This window comes from Falco punctatus (genome assembly GCF_963210335.1).
Source record: "Falco punctatus genome assembly, contig: scaffold_273, whole genome shotgun sequence".
Taxonomy (NCBI): domain Eukaryota; kingdom Metazoa; phylum Chordata; class Aves; order Falconiformes; family Falconidae; genus Falco; species Falco punctatus.
In genome coordinates, this window is record NW_027660296.1 from 1 (window position 1) to 25,183 (window position 25,183).

General features: G+C 62.8%; 2 protein-coding genes across 29 annotated transcripts; one reads left to right on the forward strand and one right to left on the reverse strand.

Moving 5' to 3' along the window:
- Positions 1–5,856: 5,856 nt before the first annotated feature.
- LOC308057248 (uncharacterized protein) lies at positions 5,857–12,023 on the reverse strand. Of its 12 annotated transcripts, XM_080411388.1 has the most exons (7): positions 11,911–12,023; positions 11,109–11,501; positions 7,450–8,002; positions 6,856–6,914; positions 6,767–6,825; positions 6,295–6,412; positions 5,967–6,264 (listed from the first exon to the last, which is right to left on the reverse strand). In XM_080411388.1, exons 2-7 carry the CDS (start codon positions 11,498–11,500, stop codon positions 6,054–6,056), a joined length of 1,392 nt encoding a protein of 463 aa, XP_080267514.1. In that variant the 5' UTR covers position 11,501; positions 11,911–12,023; the 3' UTR covers positions 5,967–6,053. The 12 variants fall into 12 exon arrangements, with proteins under 12 accessions (XP_080267513.1, XP_080267511.1, XP_080267510.1 ...); XM_080411387.1 differs by lacking the exon at positions 6,295–6,412 and having other exon boundaries at positions 5,857–6,264; positions 6,738–6,825; positions 6,856–6,944; positions 7,480–8,002; positions 11,911–12,020; XM_080411385.1 differs by lacking the exon at positions 6,295–6,412 and having other exon boundaries at positions 5,857–6,264; positions 6,678–6,825; positions 11,911–12,020.
- An 819-nt stretch (positions 12,024–12,842) lies between these two features.
- CCHCR1 (coiled-coil alpha-helical rod protein 1) lies at positions 12,843–24,671 on the forward strand. Of its 17 annotated transcripts, none has more exons than XM_080411373.1 (16): positions 12,843–12,972; positions 14,128–14,170; positions 14,280–14,340; positions 14,845–15,346; positions 15,908–15,985; positions 16,960–17,097; positions 17,890–18,000; positions 18,516–18,601; positions 18,987–19,099; positions 19,288–19,351; positions 19,630–19,778; positions 19,880–19,935; positions 20,137–20,179; positions 20,292–20,422; positions 22,114–22,552; positions 22,690–24,548. In XM_080411373.1, exons 2-16 carry the CDS (start codon positions 14,137–14,139, stop codon positions 22,779–22,781), a joined length of 2,097 nt encoding a protein of 698 aa, XP_080267499.1. In that variant the 5' UTR covers positions 12,843–12,972; positions 14,128–14,136; the 3' UTR covers positions 22,782–24,548. The 17 variants fall into 17 exon arrangements, 14 of the variants coding, with proteins under 14 accessions (XP_080267499.1, XP_080267502.1, XP_080267492.1 ...); XM_080411376.1 differs by lacking the exon at positions 12,843–12,972 and adding an exon at positions 13,008–13,212 and having other exon boundaries at positions 14,280–14,342; positions 14,931–15,346; XM_080411366.1 differs by lacking the exon at positions 12,843–12,972 and adding an exon at positions 13,009–13,212.
- The last annotated feature ends 512 nt before the right edge of the window (positions 24,672–25,183 follow it).

The window sequence follows — 25,183 nt, forward strand, 5'->3', positions numbered from 1 at the left end:
TGGTCACAGTGGCCTTGGGGACACCAGGGCCATCTTCCATGGTTGTGGTGGCCTTGGGGACACCAGGGCCATCTTCCATGGTTGTGGTGGCCTTGGGGACACCAGGGCCATCTTCCATGGTTGTGGTGGCCTTGGGGACACCAGGACCATCTTCCATGGTTGTGGTGGCCTTGGGGACACCAGGACCATCTTCCATGGTCACAGTGGCCTTGGGGACACCAGGGCCATCTTCCACGGTCACGGTGGCCTTGGGGCCACCACATCCAGCAGCTAGAGCAGCCACGGTGGCCTCCATGTCCTTGAGGTGACAGCAGAGGTGACGGTAGAAGCGGGTGGCCCCGTCACAGGCGGCCACCAAGCGTCCCAGCGGCTCGCGGGCCACCGCCGCCCGCCGGCTTCGCTCGGTGGCCACCGCCGCCCCCACCGCGGCCACCGCTGTCACCTCGGTGGCCTCGGTGGCCGCCTTCAGCCCCGCGCTGGCCTCGGCCACCCGCGTCCTGTGGCTTGTCACCGCCTCGGCCACCGTGGCCAGCTCGGAGGCCACCGGCAGCGCCCGGGCGGTTGCCAGAAGTTCCCGCCGCGCTTTGTCCTCGGTGGCCACCGCCGCCGCCAGGTGGCCCATGGTGACCCCGCCGGTGGCCCCAGCGGTGGCGGCGGTGTCACAGGCGTCCCTCAGGCCAGCGATGTCCCTCGCCAGCGTGGCCCAGGTGACCTCCACCGCGGCCACCGCCTCCCGCCAGCGGCGGGCGATGGTTGCCACCGTAGCCCACGTGTCCCTCACGGTGGCCCCGGGGACAACGGAACCCCCCGGCGGGAGCGCGGTGGGCTCAGGGGTGGCCCCGGAGGTGGCCGTGGTGGCCTCGACGGTGGCCAAGGCGTGACGGAGGCTGGTGGCCTCGCCGGCGCGGTGGCCCATGGCCCGGCGGGCTTTGGTCACGAAGGCCACCAGCCCCGCCCGCAGCGAGGCCACCGGCCCGGCCAGGGGGACGTCCCCTGCGGTGGCCCCCAGCTCGCCCAGGATGGCCACCACGGTCACCAGGGGCTCCAGTGACACCTGGGGACAGGGACACGGCGGGTGGCAGGTCCTCAGGGTCCCCCGTGTCCCTTGTCCCCTCCTCAGTGTCCCTTGTCCCCTCCTGGGGGTTCCCCGTGTCCCTTGTCCCCTCCTGGGTGTCCCCCGTGTCCCCTGTCCCCTCCTCAGTGTCCCTTGTCCCCTCCTCAGGGTCCCCTGTGTCCCCTGTCCCCTCCTGGGTGACCCTTGTCCCCTCCTCAGTGTCCCCATGTCCCTTGTCCTCCCCCGAGTGTCCCCCATGTCCCTTGTCCCCTCCTCATTGTCCCTTGTCCCCTCCTGGGTGTCCCCCGTGTCCCCTGTCCCCTCCTCAGTGTCCCTTGTCCCCTCCTGGGGGTCCCTTGTCCCCTCCTCAGTGTCCCCATGTCTCTTGTCCTCCCCCGAGTGTCCCCCATGTCCCTTGTCCCCTCCTCTGGGTCCCCTGTGTCCCCTGTCCCCTCCTGGGTGTCCCTTGTCCCCTCCTGGGTGTCCCCCGTGTCCCTTGTCCCCTCCTCAGTGTCCTTTGTCCCCTCCTCAGTGTCCCTATGTCCCCTGTCCCCTCCTGGGTGACCCTTGTCCCCTCCTCAGTGTCCCCATGTCCCTTGTCCTCCCCCAAGTGTCCCCCATGTCCCTTGTCCCCTCCTCAGTGTCCTTTGTCCCCTCCTGGGTGTCCACCGTGTCCCTTGTCCCTTCCTCAGGGTCCCCCTGTGTCCCCTGTCCCCTCCTGGGTGACCCTTGTCCCCTCCTCAGTGTCCCTTGTCCCCTCCTGGGTGTCCCCCATGTCCCCTCTTGGGGGTCCCCCGTGTCCCTTGTCCCCTCCTCAGGGTCCCCCGTGTCCCCTGTCCCCTCCTCAGTGTCCCTTGTCCCCTCCTGGGGGTCCTTTGTCCCCTCCTCAGTGTCCCCATGTCCCTTGTCCTCCCCCGAGTGTCCCCCATGTCCCTTGTCCCCCCTTGGGGGTCCCCCGTGTCCCTTGTCCCCTCCTTATTGTCCCTTGTCCCCTCCTGGGTGTCCCTTGTCCCCTCTTGGGGGTCCCCCGTGTCCCTTGTCCCCTCCTGGGTGTCCCTTGTCCCCTCCTGGGTGTCCCTTGTCCCCTCCTCAGGGTCCCCCGTGTCCCTTGTCCCCTCCTCAATGTCCCTTGTCCCCTCCTGGGGGTTCCCCGTGTCCCTTGTCCCCTCCTGGGGGCCCTTTGTCCCCTCCTCAGTGTCCCCATGTCCCTTGTCCTCCCCCGAGTGTCCCCCATGTCCCATGTCCCCTCCTCAATGTCCCTTGTCCCCTCCTCAGGGTCCCCCGTGTCCCTTGTCCCCTCCTCAAGGTGTCCCTTGTCCCCTCCGGGAGTTCTCGATGGCCTTTGTCCCCTCTGGGGTCCCCCCATGTCCCCTGTCCCCTCCATGGTCCCCACCGTCCCCCTGGGGTGTCCCCCCGTTCCCCACCCACCTCCCCCCGCTCTTGCTGTCCCTTGTCACTCCTGTCCCGTCACCCCCCCCGTCCCCCTTGTCACAAACTTGTCACAAACTTGCCACCCCCTGTCACCCTGTCCCCCTGTCACCCCCCCGCCACCCTGTCCCCTCTGACACCCCCTGCCCCCCCGCCACCCTGTCCCCTGTCCCCCTGTCCCCTGTCCCATGTCCCCCTGCCCCCCCACCTCCCCTGTCCCCTCTGACACCCCCTGCCCCCCCCGCCACACTGTCCCCTCTGTCCCCGCGCCACCCCTGTCCCCCCTGCCACCCCCTGCCACCCTGTCCCCTGTCCCCCTGCCACCCCCCCGCCACCCCTGTCCCCTCTGTCCCCCCGCCACCCTGTCCCCCGTCCCCCTGCCACCCCCACCTCCCCCGTCCCCCTGCCCCCCACCACACTGTCCCCTGTCCCCCTGCCCCCCCGTCACCCCGCGCCACCCCCGTCCCCCCTGTCACCCCCCGCCACCCTGTCCCATGTCCCCTATCACCCCCATCCCCCCTGCCACCTTGTCCCCTGTCCCCCCGTCCCCCGTGTCCCCTCTTGTGTCCCCCTGCCACCCCGTCACCCCCCCTGCCACCTTGTCCCCTGTCCCCCCGTCCCCCGTGTCCCCTCTTGTGTCCCCCTGCCACCCCGTCACCCCCCCCCGCCTCCCCTGTCCCCCCTGCCACCCCCTGCCACACTGTCCCCTGTCCCCCTGCCACCCCATCACCCCCCCTGCCACCCCCCTCCCCCCTGCCACCCCCCGCCACACTGTCCCGTGTCCCCCTGCCACCCCGTCACCCCCCCTGCCACCTTGTCCCCTGTCCCCCCGTCCCCCGTGTCCCCTCTTGTGTCCCCCTGCCACCCCATCACCCCCCCTGCCACCCCCCTCCCCCCTGCCACCCCCCGCCACACTGTCCCGTGTCCCCCAGCCCCCCCCCGCCCCCCCGGCCCTGCCCCCCCCCGCCCCCCATCCCCTCTCCCACTCCCCTGTCCCCTCTGTCCCCCCCTGCCACCTCCCCATCCCCCCCCAACCCCCCCCCCCCCCCCCTCCCCCCGCCATTGTCCCACCTCGGGAGGGACACGGGCGCCGGCAGCCTCAGGGGTCTCCATGGGCGGGAGGGTGGTGGCAGCGTTGGGGACACGTTGGGGACAGCGAGGGGACAGGCGGTGGCAGGACGAGGTGGCGGTAGTTGCCGGTTTGAAGCTCCGGGCCCTGGGCTGGGCTTGGGTGGGGGCTGGGCGAGGGGAGTCACCAACGGGGCCACCGCCAGCGGGGACGTCACCCATCCCGTCACCCGCCACTCACCGTGTCCCCAACGGGACCCCAAGGCCACCAACCGGACCCGACCCGCCGTGGCCTCCAGTGTCCCCAAAGGGAGCCTGGTGTCCCCCCTGGGGGGGCTCCAAGGGGGTCCAGCACGGCCATCGGTGTCCCTCGGGGTCCCCAACGGGGTCCCACAGCCCCCCGTGTCCCCCAGTGTCCCCTCAACGTCCCCTCGATGTCCCCAACAGGGTCCTACAACCCCTGGTGTCCCCTAATGTCCCCCATCATCCCTGATGTCCCCCCACAATGTCCCCACAGGGCTCCAGCACGGCCACCCATGGACCTCAGTGTCCCCCGATGTCCCCTGATGTCCCCAACGGGGTCCCACAGCCCCCCGTGTCCCCCAGTGTCCCCTCAACGTCCCCTCGATGTCCCCAAGAGGGTCCCACAACCCCTGGTGTCCCCTAATGTCCCCCATCATCCCTGATGTCCCCCCACAATGTCCCCACAGGGCTCCAGCACGGCCACCCATGGACCTCAGTGTCCCCCGATGTCCCCTGATGTCCCCAACAGGGTCCCAGAGCCCCCCGTGTCCCCCAGTGTCCCCTAATGTCCCCAACAGGGTCCCACAACCCCTGGTGTCCCCTAATGTCCCCCATCATCCCTGGTGTCCCCCCACAATGTCCCCACAGGGCTCCAGCACGGCCACCCATGGATCTCGGTGACCCCCAATGTCCCCTGATGTCCCCAACAGGGTCCCAGAGCCCCCTGTGTCCCCCGGTGTCCCCTAATGTCCCCAACAGGGTCCCACAACCCCTGGTGTCCCCTAATGTCCCCCCACAATGTCCCCACAGGGCTCCAGCACGGCCACCCATGGACCTCAGTGTCCCCCGATGTCCCCTGATGTCCCCAACAGGGTCCCAGAGCCCCCCGTGTCCCCCAGTGTCCCCTAATGTCCCCAACAGGGTCCCACAACCCCTGGTGTCCCCTAATGTCCCCCATCATCCCTGGTGTCCCCCCACAATGTCCCCACAGGGCTCCAGCACGGCCACCCATGGACCTCAGTGTCCCCCGATGTCCCCTGATGTCCCCAACGGGGTCCCACAGCCCCCCGTGTCCCCCAGTGTCCCCTCAACGTCCCCTCGATGTCCCCAAGAGGGTCCCACAACCCCTGGTGTCCCCTAATGTCCCCCATCATCCCTGATGTCCCCCCACAATGTCCCCACAGGGCTCCAGCACGGCCACCCATGGACCTCAGTGTCCCCCGATGTCCCCTGATGTCCCCAACAGGGTCCCAGAGCCCCCCGTGTCCCCCAGTGTCCCCTAATGTCCCCAACAGGGTCCCACAACCCCTGGTGTCCCCTAATGTCCCCCATCATCCCTGGTGTCCCCCCACAATGTCCCCACAGGGCTCCAGCACGGCCACCCATGGATCTCGGTGACCCCCAATGTCCCCTGATGTCCCCAACAGGGTCTCAGAGCCCCCTGTGTCCCCCGGTGTCCCCTAATGTCCCCAACAGGGTCCCACAACCCCTGGTGTCCCCTAATGTCCCCCCACAATGTCCCCACAGGGCTCCAGCATGGCCACGCATGGACCTCGGTGACCCCCAATGTCCCCTGATGTCCCCAACAGGGTCCCAGAGCCCCCTGTGTCCCCCGGTGTCCCCTAATGTCCCCAACAGGGTCCCACAGCCCCTGGTGTCCCCTTATGTCCCCCATCATCCCTGATGTCCCCCCACAATGTCCCCACAGGGCTCCAGCACGGCCACCCATGGTCCTCGGTGTCCCCCGATGTCCCCAACAAGGTCCCAGTGTCTCCCGATGTCCCCACAGCCCCGATGTCCCCCGGTGTCCCCAGTGTCTCCAGAGGAGCTCCCGCAGGGCCACCTGCAACCTTCAACATCCCTCCCATGTCCCCAAGATGTCCCCAACGCTGGCCCTGCTGATGTCCCTGGAGTGTCCCCAGTTCTGGCCTCAGAGATGTCCCCAGTGTGACAATGGCTTGTCCCCAGCGTGTCCCCAACATGGTCCCCATGATGTGTCCCCAGTGCTGTGCCCAACATGGCCCTCATGTGTCCTCACCATGTCCCCCATGGCTTGGGGACATCCAGCTGGGCACCCTTGGGGACATCCTCCCCCCCCACCCCCCCATGTCCTCTGGACAGGGGTGTCCCCATGTCCCCACGTTGTCCCCAACCCCAATGACAGGTCAGGGGCTCGGCATGTTCCTCAGGTTTATTGTGGGGACAGGGGACAGTGTCACCAACCTGCCCCTGGTGTCCTGGGACCACGAAGGGGACATCCTCAATGTCCCCAGGTGAAGGGATGAGAAGGGACATCCTGGTGGCCCCAAGGTGAAGGGGACACTCTGGGTGTCCCCAGGTGGGACAGGGGACATCTGGGTGTCCTCAGATGGGACAGGGGACGTCCTGGTGGCCCCAGATGGGACAGGGGACGTCCTGGTGGCCCCAGAACAAGGAGGGACCTCCTGGTGGCCCCAGATGGGACAGGGGATCTTCTGGTGTCCCCAGATGGGACAGGGGACGTCCTGGTGGCCCCAGAACAAGGAGGAACTTCCAGGTGGCCCCGGATGGGACAGGGGACGTCCCGGTGGCCCCAGATGGGACAGGGGATCTTCTGGTGGCCCCAGAACAAGGAGGGACCTCCTGGTGTCCCCAGATGGGACAGGGGACGTCCTGGTGTCCCCAGATGGGACAGGGGACATCCCGGTGGCCCCAGATGGGACAGGGGATCTTCTGGTGGCCCCAGATGGGACAGGGGACATCCTGGTGGCCCCAACAATGAGGGACGTCCCGGTGGCCCCAGATGGGACAGGGGATCTTCTGGTGGCCCCAGACAAGGAGGAACCTCCTGGTGGCCTCAGATGGGACAGGGGATCTTCTGGTGTCCCCAGGTGGGACAGGGGACGTCCCGGTGGCCCCAGATGGGACAGGGGATCTTCTGGTGTCCCCAGATGGGACAGGGGACATCCCGGTGGCCCCAGGACAAGGAGGAACCTCCTGGTGGCCCCAGATGGGACAGGGGACATCCTGGTGGCCCCAGAACAAGGAGGGACCTCCTGGTGGCCCCAGATGGAACAGGGGACATCCCGGTGTCCCCAGATGGGACAGGGGACATCCTGGTGGCCCCAGAACAAGGAGGGACCTCCTGGTGGCCCCAGATGGGACAGGGGATCTTCTGGTGTCCCCAGGTGGGACAGGGGACGTCCCGGTGGCCCCAGATGGGACAGGGGATCTTCTGGTGGCCCCAGATGGGACAGGGGACATCCTGGTGGCCCCAGAACAAGGAGGGACCTCCTGGTGTCCCCAGATGGGACAGGGGACGTCCCGGTGTCCCCAGATGGGACAGGGGATGTCCTGGTGTCCCCAGACGGGACAGGGGACATCCCGGTGGCCCCAGATGGGACAGGGGATCTTCTGGTGGCCCCAGATGGGACAGGGGACATCCCGGTGGCCCCAGATGGGACAGGGGATCTTCTGGTGTCCCCAGATGGGACAGGGGACATCCTGGTGGCCCCAGAACAAGGAGGGACCTCCTGGTGTCCCCAGATGGGACAGGGGACGTCCCGGTGTCCCCAGATGGGACAGGGGATGTCCTGGTGGCCCCAGATGGGACAGGGGACATCCTGGTGGCCCCAACAATGAGGGACCTCCTGGTGTCCCCAGATGGGACAGGGGACGTCCTGGTGTCCCCAGATGGGACAGGGGACATCCCGGTGGCCCCAGGATGGAGAAGGAATATCGGGATGTCCCCAGCAGGACCCTCGCGGTGTCCCCGTCCCTACTTGTCCCCTGGCAGAGCCTCCAGCACCCGGGCCAACCTCTGCGTCCCCTCCTTGTCCTCCATGGCTGTCCCCAAGGCCACCACGATGTCCCCCAGGGCGCGGGCGCTGGCGGGGAAACCTCGGGCCATCTCCAGGTCTTCGGTGACGGAGTCCACCAGGTTCCTCAGGTGGGCGGCCACCTCCTCCGACGTCCCCAAGGTGACGCGGGCCGCGGCGATGGCCTGGGTGGCCCGGCCGGTGGCAGCGGTGACAGCGGCGGTGTCCCAGGCCAGGCGGCGGTAGCGGGTGGCCTGGTGGCGCTGGTGGCTGGCGGCGGTGGCCAGGTGACGCTGGGATGTCCCCGCGCCCCACAGGGCCACCTGGCAGACCAGGGTGACGGTGGCCAGGCAGGGGACCAGGTGACACTCCTGGGTCACCCCCAGCGCCTCCCGCACCACGTCCAGGGACACTGCGGGGACAGCGGGAGGATGGGGGCGGCACCCGGGGGGCTCCTCCCCTCCCAGTGCCACCAGTTCCCTCCCAGTGCCACCAGCTCCCTCCCAGTGTCACCAGCTCCCTCCCAGTGTCACCATCCCTTTCTGGTGTCCCCAGTCCCCTCCCAGTGTCCCCAGTTCCCTCCCAGTGTCCCCAGCCCCCTCCCAGTGTCACCAGCTCCCTCCCAGTGCCACCAGTTCCCTCCCAGTGTCACCAGCTCCCTCCCAGTGTCCCCCAGTCCCCTCCCAGTGTCCCCCAGTCCCTTCCCAGTGCCACCAGCTCCCTCCCAGTGTCACCAGTTCCCTCCCAGTGTCCTCAGCTCCCTCCCAGTGCCACCAGCTCCCTCCCAGTGTCACCAGCTCCCTCCCAGTGTCCTCAGCTCCCTCCCAGTGCCACCAGTTCCCTCCCAGTGTCCCCAGTCCCCTCCCAGTGCCACCAGTCCCCTCCCAGTGTCACCATCCCTTTCTGGTGTCCCCAGTCCCCTCCCAGTGTTACCAGCTCCCTCCCAGTGTCCCCAGCCCCCTCCCAGTGTCACCAGCTCCCTCCCAGTGTCACCAGTTCCCTCCCAGTGTCCCCCAGTCCCCTCCCAGTGCCACCAGTTCCCTCCCAGTGCCACCAGCTCCCTCCCAGTGCCACCAGTTCCCTCCCAGTGCCACCAGCTCCCTCCCAGTGCCACCAGCTCCCTCCCAGTGCCACCAGTTCCCTCCCAGTGTCCCCAGCCCCCTCCCAGTGTCACCAGTTCCCTCCCAGTGTCACCAGCTCCCTCCCAGTGTCCCCCAGTCCCCTCCCAGTGTCCCCCAGTCCCTTCCCAGTGCCACCAGCTCCCTCCCAGTGTCACCAGTTCCCTCCCAGTGTCCTCAGCTCCCTCCCAGTGCCACCAGCTCCCTCCCAGTGTCACCAGCTCCCTCCCAGTGTCCTCAGCTCCCTCCCAGTGCCACCAGTTCCCTCCCAGTGTCCCCAGTCCCCTCCCAGTGCCACCAGTCCCCTCCCAGTGTCACCATCCCTTTCTGGTGTCCCCAGTCCCCTCCCAGTGTTACCAGCTCCCTCCCAGTGTCCCCAGCCCCCTCCCAGTGTCACCAGCTCCCTCCCAGTGTCACCAGTTCCCTCCCAGTGTCCCCCAGTCCCCTCCCAGTGCCACCAGTTCCCTCCCAGTGCCACCAGCTCCCTCCCAGTGCCACCAGTTCCCTCCCAGTGCCACCAGCTCCCTCCCAGTGCCACCAGCTCCCTCCCAGTGCCACCAGTTCCCTCCCAGTGTCCCCAGCCCCCTCCCAGTGTCACCAGTTCCCTCCCAGTGTCACCAGCTCCCTCCCAGTGTCCTCAGCTCCCTCCCAGTGCCACCAGTTCCCTCCCAGTGTCACCAGTCCCCTCCCAGTGTCACCAGCTCCCTCCCAGTGTCACCAGCTCCCTCCCAGTGCCACCAGTCCCCTCCCAGTGTCCCCCAGTCCCCTCCCAGTGTCCCCATCCCTTTCTGGTGTCCCCAGCTCCCTCCCAGTGTCCCCATCCTTTCCCAGTGTCCCCCAGTTCCTTCCCAGTGTTCCCAGTCCCCTCCCAGTGTCCACCTGCCCCTTTCTGGTGTCGCCAGTCCACTCCCAGTGTCCCCAGTCCCTTCCCAGTGTCCCCCCATCCCCTCCCAGTGTCCCCCTGGCCCTTTCCGGTGTCCCCAGTCCCCTCCCAGTGTCCCCAGTCCTGTCCCAGTGTTCCCCTGCCCATACTGGTTGGGGCAGGGGAAACTCTATACTGGTCTACACTGATCTGTATGGCATTCTACTGGTCTTTACTGGTCCTTACTGGTCTACAAGTGTTCCTACTGGTATATACTGGTGTGAACTGGTCTGTAGAGCTGCTTGCTGGCTGATAGAGTTCCATACTGGTCCATCGTGGTTAGAGCAGGGGAAAGTTTCTACTGGTCTGTAGAGTTTCTTACTGGTTCTTACTGGTCTGTAAGTTTCTCTACTGGTATTACTGATCCAAAGAGATCTGTAGGGCTTCCTACTGGTCCTTACTGGTCTGTACTGGTTCCTACTGGGCTGCAGAGGTTTCTACTGGCATTACTGATCCAAATGGATATGTAGGGCTCCCTACTGGTCTGAACTGGTCTGTTCTGGCCTATACTGGTCAAGGCAAGAGAAAGTCTCTACTGGACCATAGAGCTTCCTGCTGGTCCATACTGGTCTCTACTGGTCTACAGTGGTTCCTTCTGATCCCTGCTGGCCTAAACTGGTCCATACTGGTCAGGGCAGAGCAAAGTCTGTACCGGCCTGTAGAGCTTCCTGCTGGTCCATACTGGTCTGTAGCATCCTCTACCAGCGTTACTGGTCCAAGCAGATTTGTGCGGCTCCCTACTGGTCTGAACTGGTCTGTTATAGCTTATACTGGTCAGGGCAAGAGAAAGTCTCTACTGGTCTGTAGAGCTCCCGACTGGTCTGAACTGGTCTGTTATAGCTTATACTGGTGTAGGGCAAGAGAAAGTCTCTACTGGTCTGTAGAGCTCCCGACTGGTCTGTAGGGCTCCCTACTGGTCTGAACTGGTCTGTTATAGCCTATACTGGTGTAGGGCAAGAGAAAGTCTCTACTGGTCTGTAGAGCTCCCTACTGGTCTGTAGGGCTCCCTACTGGTCTGAACTGGTCTGTTATAGCCTATACTGGTGTAGGGCAAGAGAAAGTCTCTACTGGTCTATAGAGCTCCCTACCGGTCTGTAGAGCTCCCTACTGGTCTGAACTGGTCTGTTATAGCCTATACTGGTGTAGGGCAAGAGAAAGTCTCTACTGGTCTGTAGGGCTCCCTACTGGTCTGTAGGGCTCCCTACTGGTCTGAACTGGTCTGTTATAGCCTATACTGGTGTAGGGCAAGAGAAAGTCTCTACTGGTCTGTAGGGCTCCCTACTGGTCTGTAGGGCTCCCTACTGGTCTGAACTGGTCTGTTATAGCCTATACTGGTGTAAGGCAAGAGAAAGTCTCTACTGGTCTGTAGAGCTCCCTACTGGTCTGTAGGGTTCTCTACCAGCGTTACTGGTCCAAGTGGATTTGTAGGGCTCCCTACTGGTCTGAACTGGTCCGTTCTGGGTTATACTGGTCCGTACTCACGCAGCGGGGCACAGACAAGCATCAGGACGAAGGCAACGCTCCGGGTCACCCACAGACCTCTGCGGCGCCGGCGGTTCTGGCTCAGCTCCCGTTCCAGTTCAGAAGCGTTGGCATCGGCGGCCGCCCCCAGTGCCCGGTAAAGCCCTTCAACATTCAGCCCTGGTGGCATCTCTGTCACCGCTGCCACCTCCAGCGCCGCCACCAGCGCCGCGTTCAGCCTCACCAGCGCCGTTTCCACCTCCGCCAGCACCATCTTCACCTCCTCCAGCACCGCCGGCACCGTCTCCGGTGTCCCCAACGCCTCCGCCAGCCTCGTCAGCGCCTGTAGCGCTCGCCCCGAGGCCTCGGTGGCTGAGGCCACCGCCACGGACAGCGGTGGAGAGGACATCCTGCGGGTGACCGAGGTGGCCGGGTGGGGACACGGGCACCCAGGGATGGGACACCCTCCCCGAACCCATAGGAAGGATGCAGGCACCCGGAGGGAGGGGGGGGAGGGGCCCTCTGCGGGGACCCAGGTGTCCTTAGGGGGGACACCCCCCCAAAAAAGGGGGACACAGGCATCCGGACAGGGCCACTGTCACCACTAGGAGGGACACAGGCATCCGGGTGTGGCCGCCATTGTGTCCCCAAGGGGCCCAAAGTCCCCACGCAGGAAACCCTCCACTTCCCCTTCCACAGCCACACAGGCTCCCCCACCCCCACCCCACCCCCATACCCACCCTGGGGTTCCCCCCACAAGGAGGATCCAGGTACCGGGGTGCAGGACACACACACCCCCCCCCCCTTTACAGCACCTACCTCCCTGTGCCCTTTGGGGACGTTGGCACCGACGTCACCGCCACTCCCACACCCACAAGGGACCCAGGCGGCCCAGGGCGATGGGAGGGACCTGGGCACCCGCTCCTGCCACCCCCCGGACCCCCGCCGACCTCCCAGAGCCCAGATTTATGCCCTCGGGGCCCAGATTTACCCCCTCAGGGGCCAGATTTACCCCCTCAGGGGCCAGATTTACCCCATTTATCCCCTCAAGGCCCAGATTTACACCTTTTATTCACTCAGGGCCCAGATTTACCCCCTTGGAGCCCAGATTTACCCCCTCGGGGGCCAGATTTACCCCATTTATCCCCTCAAGGCCCAGATTTACACCTTTTATTCACTCAGGGCCCAGATTTACCCCCTTGGAGCCCAGATTTAACCCCCCAAGGCTTCTTTTACCCCTTGCAGGGCCCAGATTTGCCCCCTCAGGGACCAGATTTACATTTCTGGAGCCTGGATTTACCCCTCAGGGCTCCTTTCTCCCGCTCCAGGGTCCAGATTTGCCCCCTCAGGGCCCAGATTTACTCTCCAGGGCACAGATTTACCCCCTTGCAGACTAGATTTACCCCTCTAGGCCCATGTTTACCCCTCAGGGCTCCTTTTATCCCCTCAGGGCCCAGATTTGCCCCCTCAGGGCCCAGGTTTACCCCCTCAGGGCCCAGGTTTGCCCCCTCAGGGCCCAGGTTTGCCCCCTCAGGGCTCCCATTTATCACCTCACGACCCCACTTACCGCCCCAGGGCCCAGATTTACCCTCCAGGGCGCAGATTTACCTCCTCAGGCCCCGATCCCCCCCCCCCACGACCCTTATTTACCACCCCCCAGGCCCAGATTTGCCCCCTCAGGGCGCCCATTTACCCCCCAGGGCACAGCTTCACCCCAGGCCCCACCCCTCGCGTTCTGATTGGCGGAGCCTGCACGAAGGGGTGGGACAACCCGCCGCGCTCTCGGCCCCGCCCTCCACGCCCAGGCGCAGCTTTTCATTGGCCAGGGGAGAGGCAGGATCTCCTCGGTGCTGCCTCTGATTGGCTGCTGCTTTCCTTCCGGTGGGTGAGGGGGCGGGTTTTTCGCCGGGCTGCGTGCGTTGATTGGCTGCGCAAGCAGAGCGGGAGAGCGGCCGTGGCGGCGCGTTCCCGGCATGCACCGCGCGGCTGTGAGGGGAGACGGGGCCTGTGGGGGTACTGGGAGCAGCTGGGAGTTACTGGGAGCCCCTGAGACCATGGGGAGGGGGAAATAGGGAGCCACTGGCAGCAGGAGCTGGGAGTCACTGGGAATATGAGGGAAAGGTTAGTGGGAGTCACTGGGCATACTGGGATCGCGAGGGGGGACTGGGGAGCCACTGGGAGCTACTGGGAATTACTGGGAGTGTGGTTTGGGGAAGTGGGAGCCACTGGGAATATGTTGGGGCGGTTACTGGGAGTCACTAGGTGTACTGGGATTATGAGGTGGTAGAATGGGGAGCCACTGGGGGATACTGGGAGTTACTGGGAGCCACTGGGAATGTGTGTGTGGGAACTGGGAGTCACTGGGAACACGAGGGAGCAGTTACTGGGAGTTGCTGGGCTACTGGGAGCTCCTGGGACCACGGTGGGGGAAATGGGGACCCACTGGGAGATATTGGGAACCACTGGGAGTGTGTGTGTGGGAACCGGGAGTCACTGGGAATATGAGGGAGCAGTTACTGGGGGTCACTGGGCTACTGGGAGCTCCTGGGGCCATGTTGGGGGAAATGGGGACCCACTGGGGGATACTGGGAGTCACTGGGAATATGAGGGAGCAGTTACTGGGAGTCGCTGGGCTGCTGGGAGCCACTGGGATCATGGTGGGGGAAATGGCAGATACTGGGACCCAGGGCAGGGGGGGTACTGGGAGTCACTGGGGCTGGGGGGGAGTAAACTGGGAGCCACTAAGGGTTAGTAGGAGTGTTGCAGGGGCTGCAACTGGGAGTCACTGGTTCCACAGCAGGTTGAACTGGGAGTTACTGAGGAGTTACTGGAACCAGGTTGGAGCTTGGAGTCATTGAGGCTATGGGCCGGGGTGGTGGTGTACTGGGAATGTGAGTAGTGGTGAGCAGGCCCTTACTGGGAGTTACTGGGAGGTCCTGGAACTGGGGATAGGGGCATACTGGGAGTTACTGGGGCTGTAGGGGGGGGGGTTACTGGGAAGTACTGGAGCTGACTGGGAGTTGTCCCCCTCTCAAGGTGCCACCAATGGCCGAGAGTCACCGGGAGCCGCCGGGCACTGGTGAGCCCCCCCAGCCCCCCCTCAACCCTGCCCCCCCAGCCCCCCCCCCTGCCCCCCAGCCCCGCCCCCTGCCCCCCCTGACACCTGGGTCCCCCCCTTTTCCCCCCAGGTCTGCGGGGCCTTGTCCCCCCGTCGCACTTCGTGCTTTGTCCCCCCGGCCCCAGCATCAGGTAAGGGTCCCCAGTGCTCCCAGTTACCCCTCCCAATGCTCCCTGTAATATTCCCAGTAACCCCCCAGTGCTCCCAGTTACCTCCCCCAGTGCTGCTTGTAACCCTGCCAGTAACCCCTCTCCACATACTCACTAATTGCTCTTAATTGTGCTTTCACGTTCCCAGTAGCTGCCCAGTAACCCCCTCAGTGTTCCTGGTAACCCTCCCAGTAACACCCAGTGCTCCCTGTAATCTCTCAGTTTCCCCCTCCAGCATTCGCAGTAACCCCCCCAGTGCTCCCAGTAATGTCCCAGTACCCCTCAGTGCTGCCAGTAGTCACCCTAGTAACCTCGCAGTGTTGCCAGTAATCCCCCAGTAACCCTCCCAGTGCTCCCAGTAACCCCCCAGTGTTCCCAATAATCCCCCACTAGCGCTCCCAGTAATCCACCACTAGCGCTCCCAGTCTCCCTTCCCAGTGCTCCCAGTAACCCCCAGAGCCTGGACACCTAGGTCCCCTTTGGCAGGTCCCTGGAGGTGGAGCTTGCGGCTGAGAGGGGGCGTGACCAAGCCCTGGAGGCAGAGCTTGATGCTGAAAGGAGGCGGAGCCAAACCCTGGAGGCGGAGCTTGAGGCTGAGAGAGGGCGTGGCCAAACCCTGGAGGCAGAGCTTGAGGCTGAGAGAGGGCGTGGCCAAACCCTGGAGGCGGAGCTTGAGGCTGAGAGAGGGCGTGGCCAAACCCTGGAGGCGGAGCTTGAGGCTGAGAGAGGGCATGGCCAAACCCTGGAGGCAGAGCTTGAGGTTGAGCGGGGGCGTGGCCAAGCCCTAGAGGCGGAGCTTGAGGTTGAGAGGAGGCATGGTCACAACCTGGAGGCGGAGCTTGATGCTGAAAGAGGGCATGGCCAAACCCTGGAGGTGGAGCTTGAGGCTGAAAGGAGGCGTGTCCAGGCTCTGGAGGCAGAGCTTGCTGCTGAGAGGGGGCGTGGCCAGCCCCGGGGGGCGGAGCCTGATGGGCAGTCCCTGGAGGAGGTGAGCTCAGATGCCTGGGTCCCCTGGGGACCATGACCTGTCCCCTTGGGGACATGGTGGTGACGTCCCCAGGGTGGGAGGGGTGTGGGGACCCTGCGCCCTGTCCCCGCGGGGTCCCCCGGGTGTCCCCTGTCCCCGCGGGGTCCCCCGGGTGTCCCCTGTCCCCGCGGGGTCCCCCGGGTGTCCCCTGTCCCCGCGGGGTCCCCCGGGTGTCCCCTGTCCCCGCGGGGTCCCCCGGGTGTCCCCTGTCCCCGCGGGGTCCCCCGGGTGTCCCCTGTCCCCGCGGGGTCCCCCGGGTGTCCCCTGTCCCCGCGGGGTCCCCCGGGTGTCCCCTGTCCCCGCGGGGTCCCCCGGGTGTCCCCTGTCCCCGCGGGGTATCCCCAGGATGTTCCCACATCTCTGGTGTCCCCATGGTGTCCCCCTCTCCCCAAATTGCCACCCTGTTCTCCTGCTGTCCCCACAGCCCCTGTCCTCCTGCTGTCCCCACGATGTCCCCACAGCCCCTGTCCCCACTGTCCCCATGGTGTCCCCATGCTGTCCCCGTTCCCTGACCCGTGCCAGGCCCAGGTGCTGCTCCAGGCCCGGCTCAGCGCCCTTGGCCACATCCTGACCCTGCAGGAGCATGAGCTGGGCCGCGAGGTGAGGCTGGGGGGGCCGCAGGGTACCCTTCGGGGGGAGGGGGGGGGCTTTTGGGGGGCAGGGGAGATATAGGGTGCTCCTGGGGGGGACTTTAGGGTGCTAGGGGGGCATGGGGTACCTCTGGGGGGCCCTTTTGGGGTGCTGGGGGAGCCCTAGGGTGCTGTGACATGCCCCTGGGGGGGTTCTGGGGGACAGCGGGGCTACCCAGGGATGTGGCCGGGGGGGGCGGTGGGCCTGGTGTGCTCTGGTGGTGGGTGCTGAGGAGGTCTGGGTGCCCTGAGGGGGGTCTAGAGGACCCTGGGGTGCTATAGGGTGCCCCTGGAAGGGATTTTGGGGGGCTGGTGTGCCCTGAGGGGGGTCTAGAGGACCCTGGGGTGCTATAGGGTGCCCCTGGAAGGGATTTTGGGGGGCTGGGGTGCTCTGAGGGGGGTCTAGAGGGCCCTGGGGTGCTATAGGGTGCCCCTAGAAGGGATTTTGGGGGGCCGGGGTGCCCTGAGGGGGGTCTAGAGGGCCCTGGGGTGCTATAGGGTGCCTCTGGAAGGGATTTTGGGGGGCCGGGGTGCTCTGAGGGGGGTCTAGAGGGCCCTAGGGTGCCCCTGGAAGGGATTTTGGGGGCATGAGGTGCTCTGAGGGGGGTCTAGAGGGCCCTAGGGTGCCCCTGGAAGGGATTTTGGGGGGCCAGGATGCTCTGAGGGGGGTCTAGAGGGCCCTAGGGTGCCCCTGGAAGGGATTTTGGGGGCATGGGGTGCTCTGACGGGGTTTGGCCCCCCCTGGGGTGCCATAGGGTACCAAAGGGAGGGGGCTTTGGGGGTGCTAGGTGGGGAACCCTGAGGTGCAACGGTGGGGCGGGGGGGAGGGGCTTGGGTGGCTTTGGGATGTCTCTGGGTGCTTGGTGTGGGGTGGGGGGTGTCAGGATGTCTTGGGGCAGGTCTGGGTGCCCCGGAGCACCCACGCCTCCCCCTCTCACCCCACAGCTGCCCCCCCCCGGGGTGCCCCTGGCAGTGGCCCCCTCTCGGCTGCAGGGACTTCTGGGGCGCTGGCGGGAGAAAGTCTTCAGCCTCCTGGTGCAGCTGCGGGTGCAGGAAGAGGTGCAGAGGGTGCTGAGGGCGCAGGTGGGTGCCCAGGTGGCTGCGTCCCTCCCGGGGGGGCTGCTTAGGTCCTGTGTTAGGGGGGTTGGGGGTGTCCGGTGTCTGGGTTCCCCCTGGAAGGGGCCTGGGTACCATACTGGGGGATCAGGGGGGCACCCAGGTGCCTGGGTCCTTCCCAAGGGGTGCAGGGGTCCCTCCTGAGGGGTGCCTGGGGGGTCTGGGGGGCACCCAGGTGCCTGGGTCCCTCCCAAGGGGTGCAGGGGTCCCTCCTCGTGGGTGTCTGGGTCCCCTGGGGGGTCTGGGGGGCACCCAGGTGCCTGGGTCCCTCCCGAGGGGTGCAGGGGTCCCTCCCGAGGGGTGTCTGGGTCCCATGGGGGGTCTGGGGGGCACCCAGATGCCAGGGTCCCTCCTGAGGGGTGCAGGGGTCCCTCCCGAGGGGTGCCTGGGTCCCATGGGGGGTCTGGGGGGCACCCAGATGCCAGGGTCCCCCCTGAGGGGTGCAGGGGTCCCTCGGGGAGTCTGGGGGGCACCCAGGTGCCTGGGTCCCTCCTGAGGGGTTTCTGGGTCCCCTGGGGGGTCTGGGAGCACCCAGGTGCCTGGGTCCCTCCTGGTGGGTGCAGGGGTCCCATGTGAGGGGGTTGGGGGGCACCCAGGTGCCTGGGTCCCTCCCGAGGGGTGCAGGGGTCCCATCCAGGAGGTTGGGGGGCACCTCGGTGTCTCCAGGGGTCACCTGTTTCCCTTTGCGGGGGGGGGGGGGGGTGTCTTCTGGATGCCCGGGTCCCTGCTGGGACAATCCTGGACGCCTGCATGCCTCAGGTGGGGACACTGGGGACAGCGGTGGCAGCGGGGACGCGGCGGGTGACACGGCTGGAGCTGAGCTTACGTGAGAGGGCGGCCACCGCCGAGCTGCAGCGTCGGGACGTCGAGGTCAGCAGGGACACGAGGGACATAGGGGGGGACCTTCTGGGGACACGGGGGGTGTATGGGGAGCTGCTGGGGACATGAGGGGACGTGCTGGGGACACACTGGGGAAATGGGGACCGGCTGGGGACATGAAGGGACCGGCTGGGGACACGTGTGTGGTAAAGGGGGACCTGGTGGGGACGTGGGGACCTGCTGAGGGGACAAATTGGGCGGGGGGGGGTGTGTGCACATCATATAGAGGCGTGTTGGGGACATATATTGGATGTGGGGGGACATCGGGGACACATTGAGGACCTGTGTGGGACGTGCTGGGGACATGGGGACCTACTGGGGACATGCCTGGGAAGTGGGAGGACATGCTGGAGGCACCAAGGGCCACACTGGGGCCACACTGGGGCCACGGGTGACCGCTGGGCGGTATCCCAGTACCTGGCCAGGGAGGTGACCCAGAGTGGGGACATGGTGGGGACACGGGAGGGCTTGGGGGCAGGTTAGGGACGCAGTGGCACTTGTCCCAGCGCCTGGCACAGGAGGTGGTGCGACAGCGGGGACGGGCAGAGGCGGCTGAGGAGGCACTGAGGGGACTGGCCCAGGCAGCTGCCAGGTACTGGGAGGAACTGGAGGGGACTGGGGGCCAACTGGGTGGGCCTGGAAGGGGCACCAAGAGGGACTGGGGTGGGGAATTGGGCACTGAGAGGGATGGGGGGAACAGGGAAGAAACTGGGGGGGCACTGGGAGGGGTTGGGATAGGGGCTGAAGAAGTACTGGGAGGCACTGGGAAGGAACTGGGGGGCATCTGAGGGATACTGGGAAGGAACTGGGGTCATCTAGGGGATACTGGGGATACTGGAAAGGCACTGAAGGGCATCTGGGGGTTACTGGGAGGAACTGAGGGGCATCGGGGGGATAGTGGGATGGGGACACTGGGAGGTCACCAGTGCCCCATATGTCACGGCTGGTCCTGTCCCCATGTCCCCCCTGTCCCCCAGGCTGGCCGGAGTGGTGACGGCACGTGAGGCTGAGGTGACAGCTGCCACCAGGACCATGGTCACCCTCAGCACCCGCCTGCGCCGGCTGGGACAGCGGCTCCGCGTCCTCCAGGGTATGGGGACACAGGGTGGGGGACATGGGGACACAGGGTGGGGGACATAGGGACACAGGAGGGATGTGGACACAGGGATGGGGATGGTGACAGGACGGGCGTGAGGACAGAGTGGTGGCCCTGGACCCCCCCCGTCCCCCCGTCCCCAGGGCTGGTGAACCCAGTGTCACCCTGTCCCCTGTCCCCAGGACTGATGTCCCCAGCGGTGGCCTTGGACCAGGCACGGTGGCGGCAGGACCCAGCGGGGGACTGGTGAGTGGTGGGGGAGGGGTCCGCATGCCCGAGTCCACGTTGGGGGGTGCTGGGGGACACCAGGAGACCCTGCGGGTGGGAAGGGGACCCCATGGGTGACATCAGGACCCCCGGGGTGGCTTGGGGACATTGGGCCCCTGGGAGTAACTTTGGGACCCCAGGGGTGGCAGGGGACCCGCTCTTGGGAGACCCCAGGGGTGACATGGTGGCACTGTCCCCACCCTGCTGGCCCTGACCCACGCGTGGGGCTGGGGGTGACACAGTGACACTGTCCCCAGCCTGGTGGCCAAGGTGACAGGCAGCACCCATCTTCTTGCGGGGACGGTGGCCAGGGTCCGGCGCAGTGGCGAGCGGGGACACCCTGGGGACACGCTGGGGACACCTTTGGTAGGGAGGACATCGCTGGTGGGACACAAGGGGACACCAGGTAAGTGGCAGGGGACACTCTGGGGACCCAAGTGCCACACTGTGCCTGTGGGTGAGCAGTGGCCACCACGTCCCCATTGTGGCTTGTCCCTGTCCCTGCAGCGGTGGCCTTGGGGGTGGCTGAGAAGGTGACACACAGCGGGGTGACAAAGGACAAGGTGAGGTGGGTTGGGGACCAGGGTGGGCACGTGGGGGGACACAGGGGACACGGGGCGTCTGGAGACGCGGGGAGGTGGCACAGGAAAGGGGTGGCAAGGGGGCTGGGGGGGGGGGGGTGACAAGGGGAAACACCAGTCTGGGAGGGGACTCAGGGTCAGGGGTGGCTGGTGTCCCTGTGTCACCCTTCGTGTCACCCCCAGGCCACCCCCTGCAAGGACAGGATGGGGCACCCCCCTGGCAGAGGTAGGTCTGGCCCATGTGACACCTGCGGGTGTTTCTGTGTCCCCCCACCCCGTGTCCCCATGTCCCCCCCCAGTGACCTCTGTGCCCCCACCATGTCCCTCCATGTCCCCAGTGTCCCCCCACGTCTCCCCAGCGGCACTGGGCTCCCTGGTGACGCAGCTGCAGGCCCTGGGTGCCGCCATCCTCGGGGACGATGGGGACAACGATGACAACGCCGACCCCCCTCCAAACCCGGGCACGCCGGTGAGTCACCCCCACCACCCCAGCCAGGGGGGAGGAGACCAGTTTGGCCCAGTTTGGCACTGGGGGGACCCAAATGTCCCTTCTCAGGTGTCACTCAGCTCCTGCTCAGGTTGTGGCTAAGGTGACACGGGGGAGGGGACATGGCAGGGGACACGAGTTGGAAGAGCGAGAGGAGGAAGAGGAGAAGAAGGGAGCGATGTGTAAAGCAATTAGATATGCAAAATAGATTGCTCAAGTGAAAACTTCAGCCCCCCGGGTAATTAATTAAGCGAAGGTGACGAGGGCAGGAGGGGGAGGGGTTGGACACGACTTTAGACCGGGTTCAAGGTCGTTGCGCCCTGGGTGACGATGCTTTGGCGATAACGATGCTTTGGCGATAACGAGGATGGTTCCCTGCCCCCTTATCAGCGCTAATTAAGGCTGAACAACCCGGGGCACAAAACTCGTTTGCGATTAATTAGGGGAAAGATGCCAAGGTCGCCTGGGGGGGGGGGGGGGGGGACACGACACGGCACCCACCGGTGGGGGGAGGGTAGCGTGGATCTGGACAGCCTTCGCCTGGCTCCGGGAATTCCGGGTCCCGCCACGGATATTCCCGGATCCTGGGGGCTGGGGGCGCGCCCTGCATCCCACCCGCCGCGGCGGGGAAGAGCCGCTGGGAAATTGTTAGGTTTAGCCAATCAAACAGGCCCAAAGGGTGTTTTCCAAGGATATTTCCCAAGAATATTTCCCAAGAATATTAATTTTCCCAAGGATATTTCCCAAGAATATTAATTTTCCCAAGGATATTTCCCAAGGATATTTCGCAAGAATATTAATTTTCCCAAGGATATTTCCCAAGGATATTAATTTTCCCAAGGATATTTCTCAAGGATATTTCCCAAGAATATTAATTTTCCCAAGGATATTTCTCAAGGATATTTCCCAAGAATATTAATTTTCCCGAGGATATTTCCCAAGAATATTTGGTTTCCCAGGATATTTCCCAAGAATATTTATTTTCCCAGGATATTTCCCAAGAATATTTGGTTTCCGAGGATATTTCCCAAGAATATCTATTTCTCAAGGATATTTCCCAAGAATATTAATTTTCCCAGGATATTTCCCAAGAATATTTGGTTTCCAAGGATATTTCCCAAGAATATTTTATTTTCCTGAGGATATTTCCCAAGAATATTCTATGTTCCCGAGGATATTTCCCAAGAATATTTTATTTTCCCGAGGATATTTCCCAAGAATATTAATTTTCCCGAGGATATTTCCCAAGAATATCTGTTTCCCGAGGATATTTCCCGAGGATATTTCCCAAGAATATTAATTTTCCCGAGGATATTTCCCAAGAATATCCGTTTCCCGAGGATATCAGTATTTTCTGATCCTTCAACATACGGTTGTGGATTTTCTACTCAGCACCTCATGGAGTAAAATAATGGGTAGGAACCTCAGCTGAAACACGTGGAGTAAAATAAATACATGTTTTCCGAGAATATTTATTTCCCAAGAATATTTATTTCCCAGGATATCAGTGTTCTCAGATCCTTCAACATAAATGTGGATTTACTACTTGGCATCTCGCGGAGTAAAAAAATGGTTGGGAACCTCAGCTAAAACACGTGGAGTAGAATATTTTATTTCCCAAGAATATTTTATTTTCCAATAATTTTTATTTCCCAAGAATATTTATTTCCCAGGATATCGATGTTTTCCCATCCTCCAATGTGCGGTTGTGGATTTACCACTCGGCATCTCACGGAGTGAAAAAACAGGTGGGAACCTCAGCTGAAATACGTGGAGTAAAATACTTGTTTTGCAAGAATATTTTATTTTCCAATATTTTAATTTCCAAGAATTTTTATTTCCCAAGAATATTTATTTCCCAGGATATCGATGTTTTCCCATCCTCCAATGTACAGTTGTGGATTTACCACTCGGCATCTCATGGAGTAAAAAACCAAGTGGGAACCTCAGCTGAAATACGTGGAGTAAAATACTTGTTTTGCAAGAATATTTTATTTTCCAAGAATATTTTATTTCCCAAGAATATTTATTTCCCAGGATATCGATGTTTTCCCATCCTCCAATGTACGGTTGTGGATTTACCACTCGGCACCTCACGGAGTGAAAAAACAGGTGGGAACCTCAGCTGAAATACGTGGAGTAAAATACTTGTTTTCCAAGAATATTTTAATTTCCAAGAATATTTTAATTTCCAAGAATATTTTAATTTCCAAGAATATTTTAATTTCCAAGAATATTTTAATTTCCAGGATATTGGTGTTTTCTGATCCTTCAGCATACACTTGTGGATTTACTACTCGGCATCTCACGGAGTAAAAAAACAGTTGGGAACCTCCACTGAAATACGTGGAATAAGGAAATTTTATTTTTTTGCATTTCCATGCAAAATAATACGTGGAAAATCGGGAAAAGCTCCTGGAGATGGTGGGAAATGGGTTTGGATCAGGTCCTCTCCTGGTTGGGTTGGTGACCATCCTCCGGGACTTGCGTTGGGAGAAGAGGGTGAGGCCGTTGGATTTCCAAGGATAATGCCGGGAACCAGCGACCGTCAGCTCGGGGACGGACCCGGATCCATCGGCGCTGAACCGGGAAAACCGGGGCGATGGTGGTGGTTAATGATTGCCACCATCCGACGTTCCCCGTTGATCCCGGAGGTCAAATATCCCGGGGAGATAAGAGCCACCTGCCCGGTTCCCCGTCGGTTGCCAACTGCTCCGAGCTCGTTAATATTTCACCAATTAACCTGCTGATGTTAATTACCCCGGAGCAATAAAAGAGCTGGAAGAGGTTGGAAAAGGAGCTGGAAAAAAAAACGTGGTCAAGTCTCCAACTCTCCAGTATAACCAGTAAAGAAACGAAATGGGGAGGAAGATCTGGGTGGTGTTTGAGGAGGTGGACACCCAGCGTGAGCTGCAGCCGTAATTAAAACCCACCGATGGTTAATTAATCGCTTAATCAATTAATCAGGAGCTAACTGGGAAGTAGCAGTAGGAACGTGGTTGGTTTTTCTTCTACCTTGAGTAGATGGTTGAGTGGCTCCTTGGGGGGATGTCAATGTGCGGCAAGACCATGTTGACCAAGCTCCAGTCCCACCAGTGACCTACTGGTGGGTTTGGTGGAGGCTTTTCCAAAGTCAACCAGCCATGGAAAGTCCCAAGTTCCAAGGCCAGTCCCACCAGTGACCTCCTGGTGGGTTTGGTGGAGGCTTTTCCAAAGTCCACCAGTCATGGAAAGTCCCCAGCTCCAAGGCCAGTCCCACCAGTGACCTCCTAGTGGGTTTGGTGGAGGCTTTTCCAAAGTCAACCAGTCATGGAAGGTCCCAAGCTCCAAGGCCAGTCCCACCAGTGACCTCCTGGTGGGTTTGGTGGAGGCTTTTCCAAAGTCAACCGGTCATGGAAAGTCCCAAGCTCCAAGGCCAGTCCCACCAGTGACCTCCTAGTGGGTTTGGTGGAGGCTTTTCCAAAGTCAACCAGTCATGGAAGGTCCCAAGCTCCAAGGCCAGTCCCACCAGTGACCTCCTGGTGGGTTTGGTGGAGGCTTTTCCAAAGTCAACTGGTCATGGAAAGTCCCAAGCTCCAAGGCCAGTCCCACCAGTGACCTACTGGTGGCTTTGGTGGAGGCTTTTCCAAAGTCAACCGGTCATGGAAGGTCCCAAGCTCCAAGGCCAGTCCCACCAGTGACCTACTGGTGGCTTTGGTGGAGGCTTTTCCAAAGTCAACCGGTCATGGAAGGTCCCAAGCTCCAAGGCTAGTCCCACCAGTGACCTCCTGGTGGCTTTGGTGGAGGCTTCTCCAAAGTCAACCAGTTAGGGAAGGGAAAGTCCCCAGCTCTTCAGGCCAGTCCCACCAGTGACCTACTGGTGGGTTTGGGTGGGAAAGCATCTTTGAGGGAGTGGAATGTGGGAAATGGTGGGATAACGTTCCTGAGGCACGTGTGCGACTCAAGACCTTGGTCTTCCTTCTGCTTCCGTAGGAACCGCTGAGCACCGGGATGAGCGGCTGGAAAGCTGTCGTTGAACCTTCATCCAACGGAGAAGACCCACCTGGAAAGCGCGGCCAGCATTCCCCGGAGCTTTGTTGGCAGCCTGTGAGTTGTCACCACCGGAGAAGCTGTGGAGAACATCTCCAGATGTTCAGGAACATCCCCGTGATGGACAATCCAGGCCTTTCCGTGGGGAAATTTGGCATTTCCTCCCCCAAATCTTGATGGATCATCAAGGAAATTCCGATGAGTCTGTCGTGTCCGGGTGATCTTCTTCTCCATGGAACCTAGCCAAGGTGCCCACCCACCTTTCACGTAGGTGTTAGTAGGGTGTATCCAGGAATGGGGACCAGTTTGGCACTGGTGGGAGCTCGCACCCCCGTGTGTCACCCGTAGATGACAGTGCCATCCCAGTTTGGCTGGTGGGACCCTCACGTCATCCCAGAGGTGACAGTCGCATTCCAGTTTGGCACTGGTGGGACCCCCATGTTGCCCCATAACCAAAAGTGACATCCCAGTTTGGACCAGTCCAGGACTGGTAGAACCCCGTATCACCCTGTGACACCTCTTAGGTAGCGATTCCATCCCAGTTTGGACCAGTCTGGCACTGGTGGGACCCCCATATCACCCCATAGGTGTGCTATCCCAGTCTGTCACGGGTGGGACCCCCATGTCACCCCGTGTCACCTCCCAGGTGGCAGCACCATCCCAGTTTGGCCCAGTCACTTACTGGTTCTCCCCATCCCGGTGACCCAACACTTT

What these genes read in the sequence shown, in the direction of transcription:
- CCHCR1 (XM_080411373.1), top strand. Translation starts at nt 14,137, where the DNA reads ATGGCCGAGAGTCACCGGGAGCCGCCGGGCACTG. An exon ending in CTGGCCCAGGCAGCTGCCAG is followed by an intron (nt 18,602 to 18,986) that starts GTACTGGGAGGA and finishes CCTGTCCCCCAG; the next exon opens with GCTGGCCGGAGTGGTGACGG. An exon ending in GGGACACAAGGGGACACCAG is followed by an intron (nt 19,779 to 19,879) that starts GTAAGTGGCAGG and finishes CTGTCCCTGCAG; the next exon opens with CGGTGGCCTTGGGGGTGGCT.
- LOC308057248 (XM_080411384.1), bottom strand. Translation starts at nt 11,500, where the DNA reads ATGTCCTCTCCACCGCTGTCCGTGGCGGTGGCCTCAGCCACCGAGGCC. An exon ending in GTCTGTGCCCCGCTGCGTGA is followed by an intron (nt 8,003 to 11,108) that starts GTACGGACCAGT and finishes CTGTCCCCGCAG; the next exon opens with TGTCCCTGGACGTGGTGCGG. An exon ending in CCATCTGGGGCCACCGGGAC is followed by an intron (nt 6,265 to 6,677) that starts GTCCCCTGTCCC and finishes GGACACCAGAAG; the next exon opens with ATCCCCTGTCCCATCTGGGG.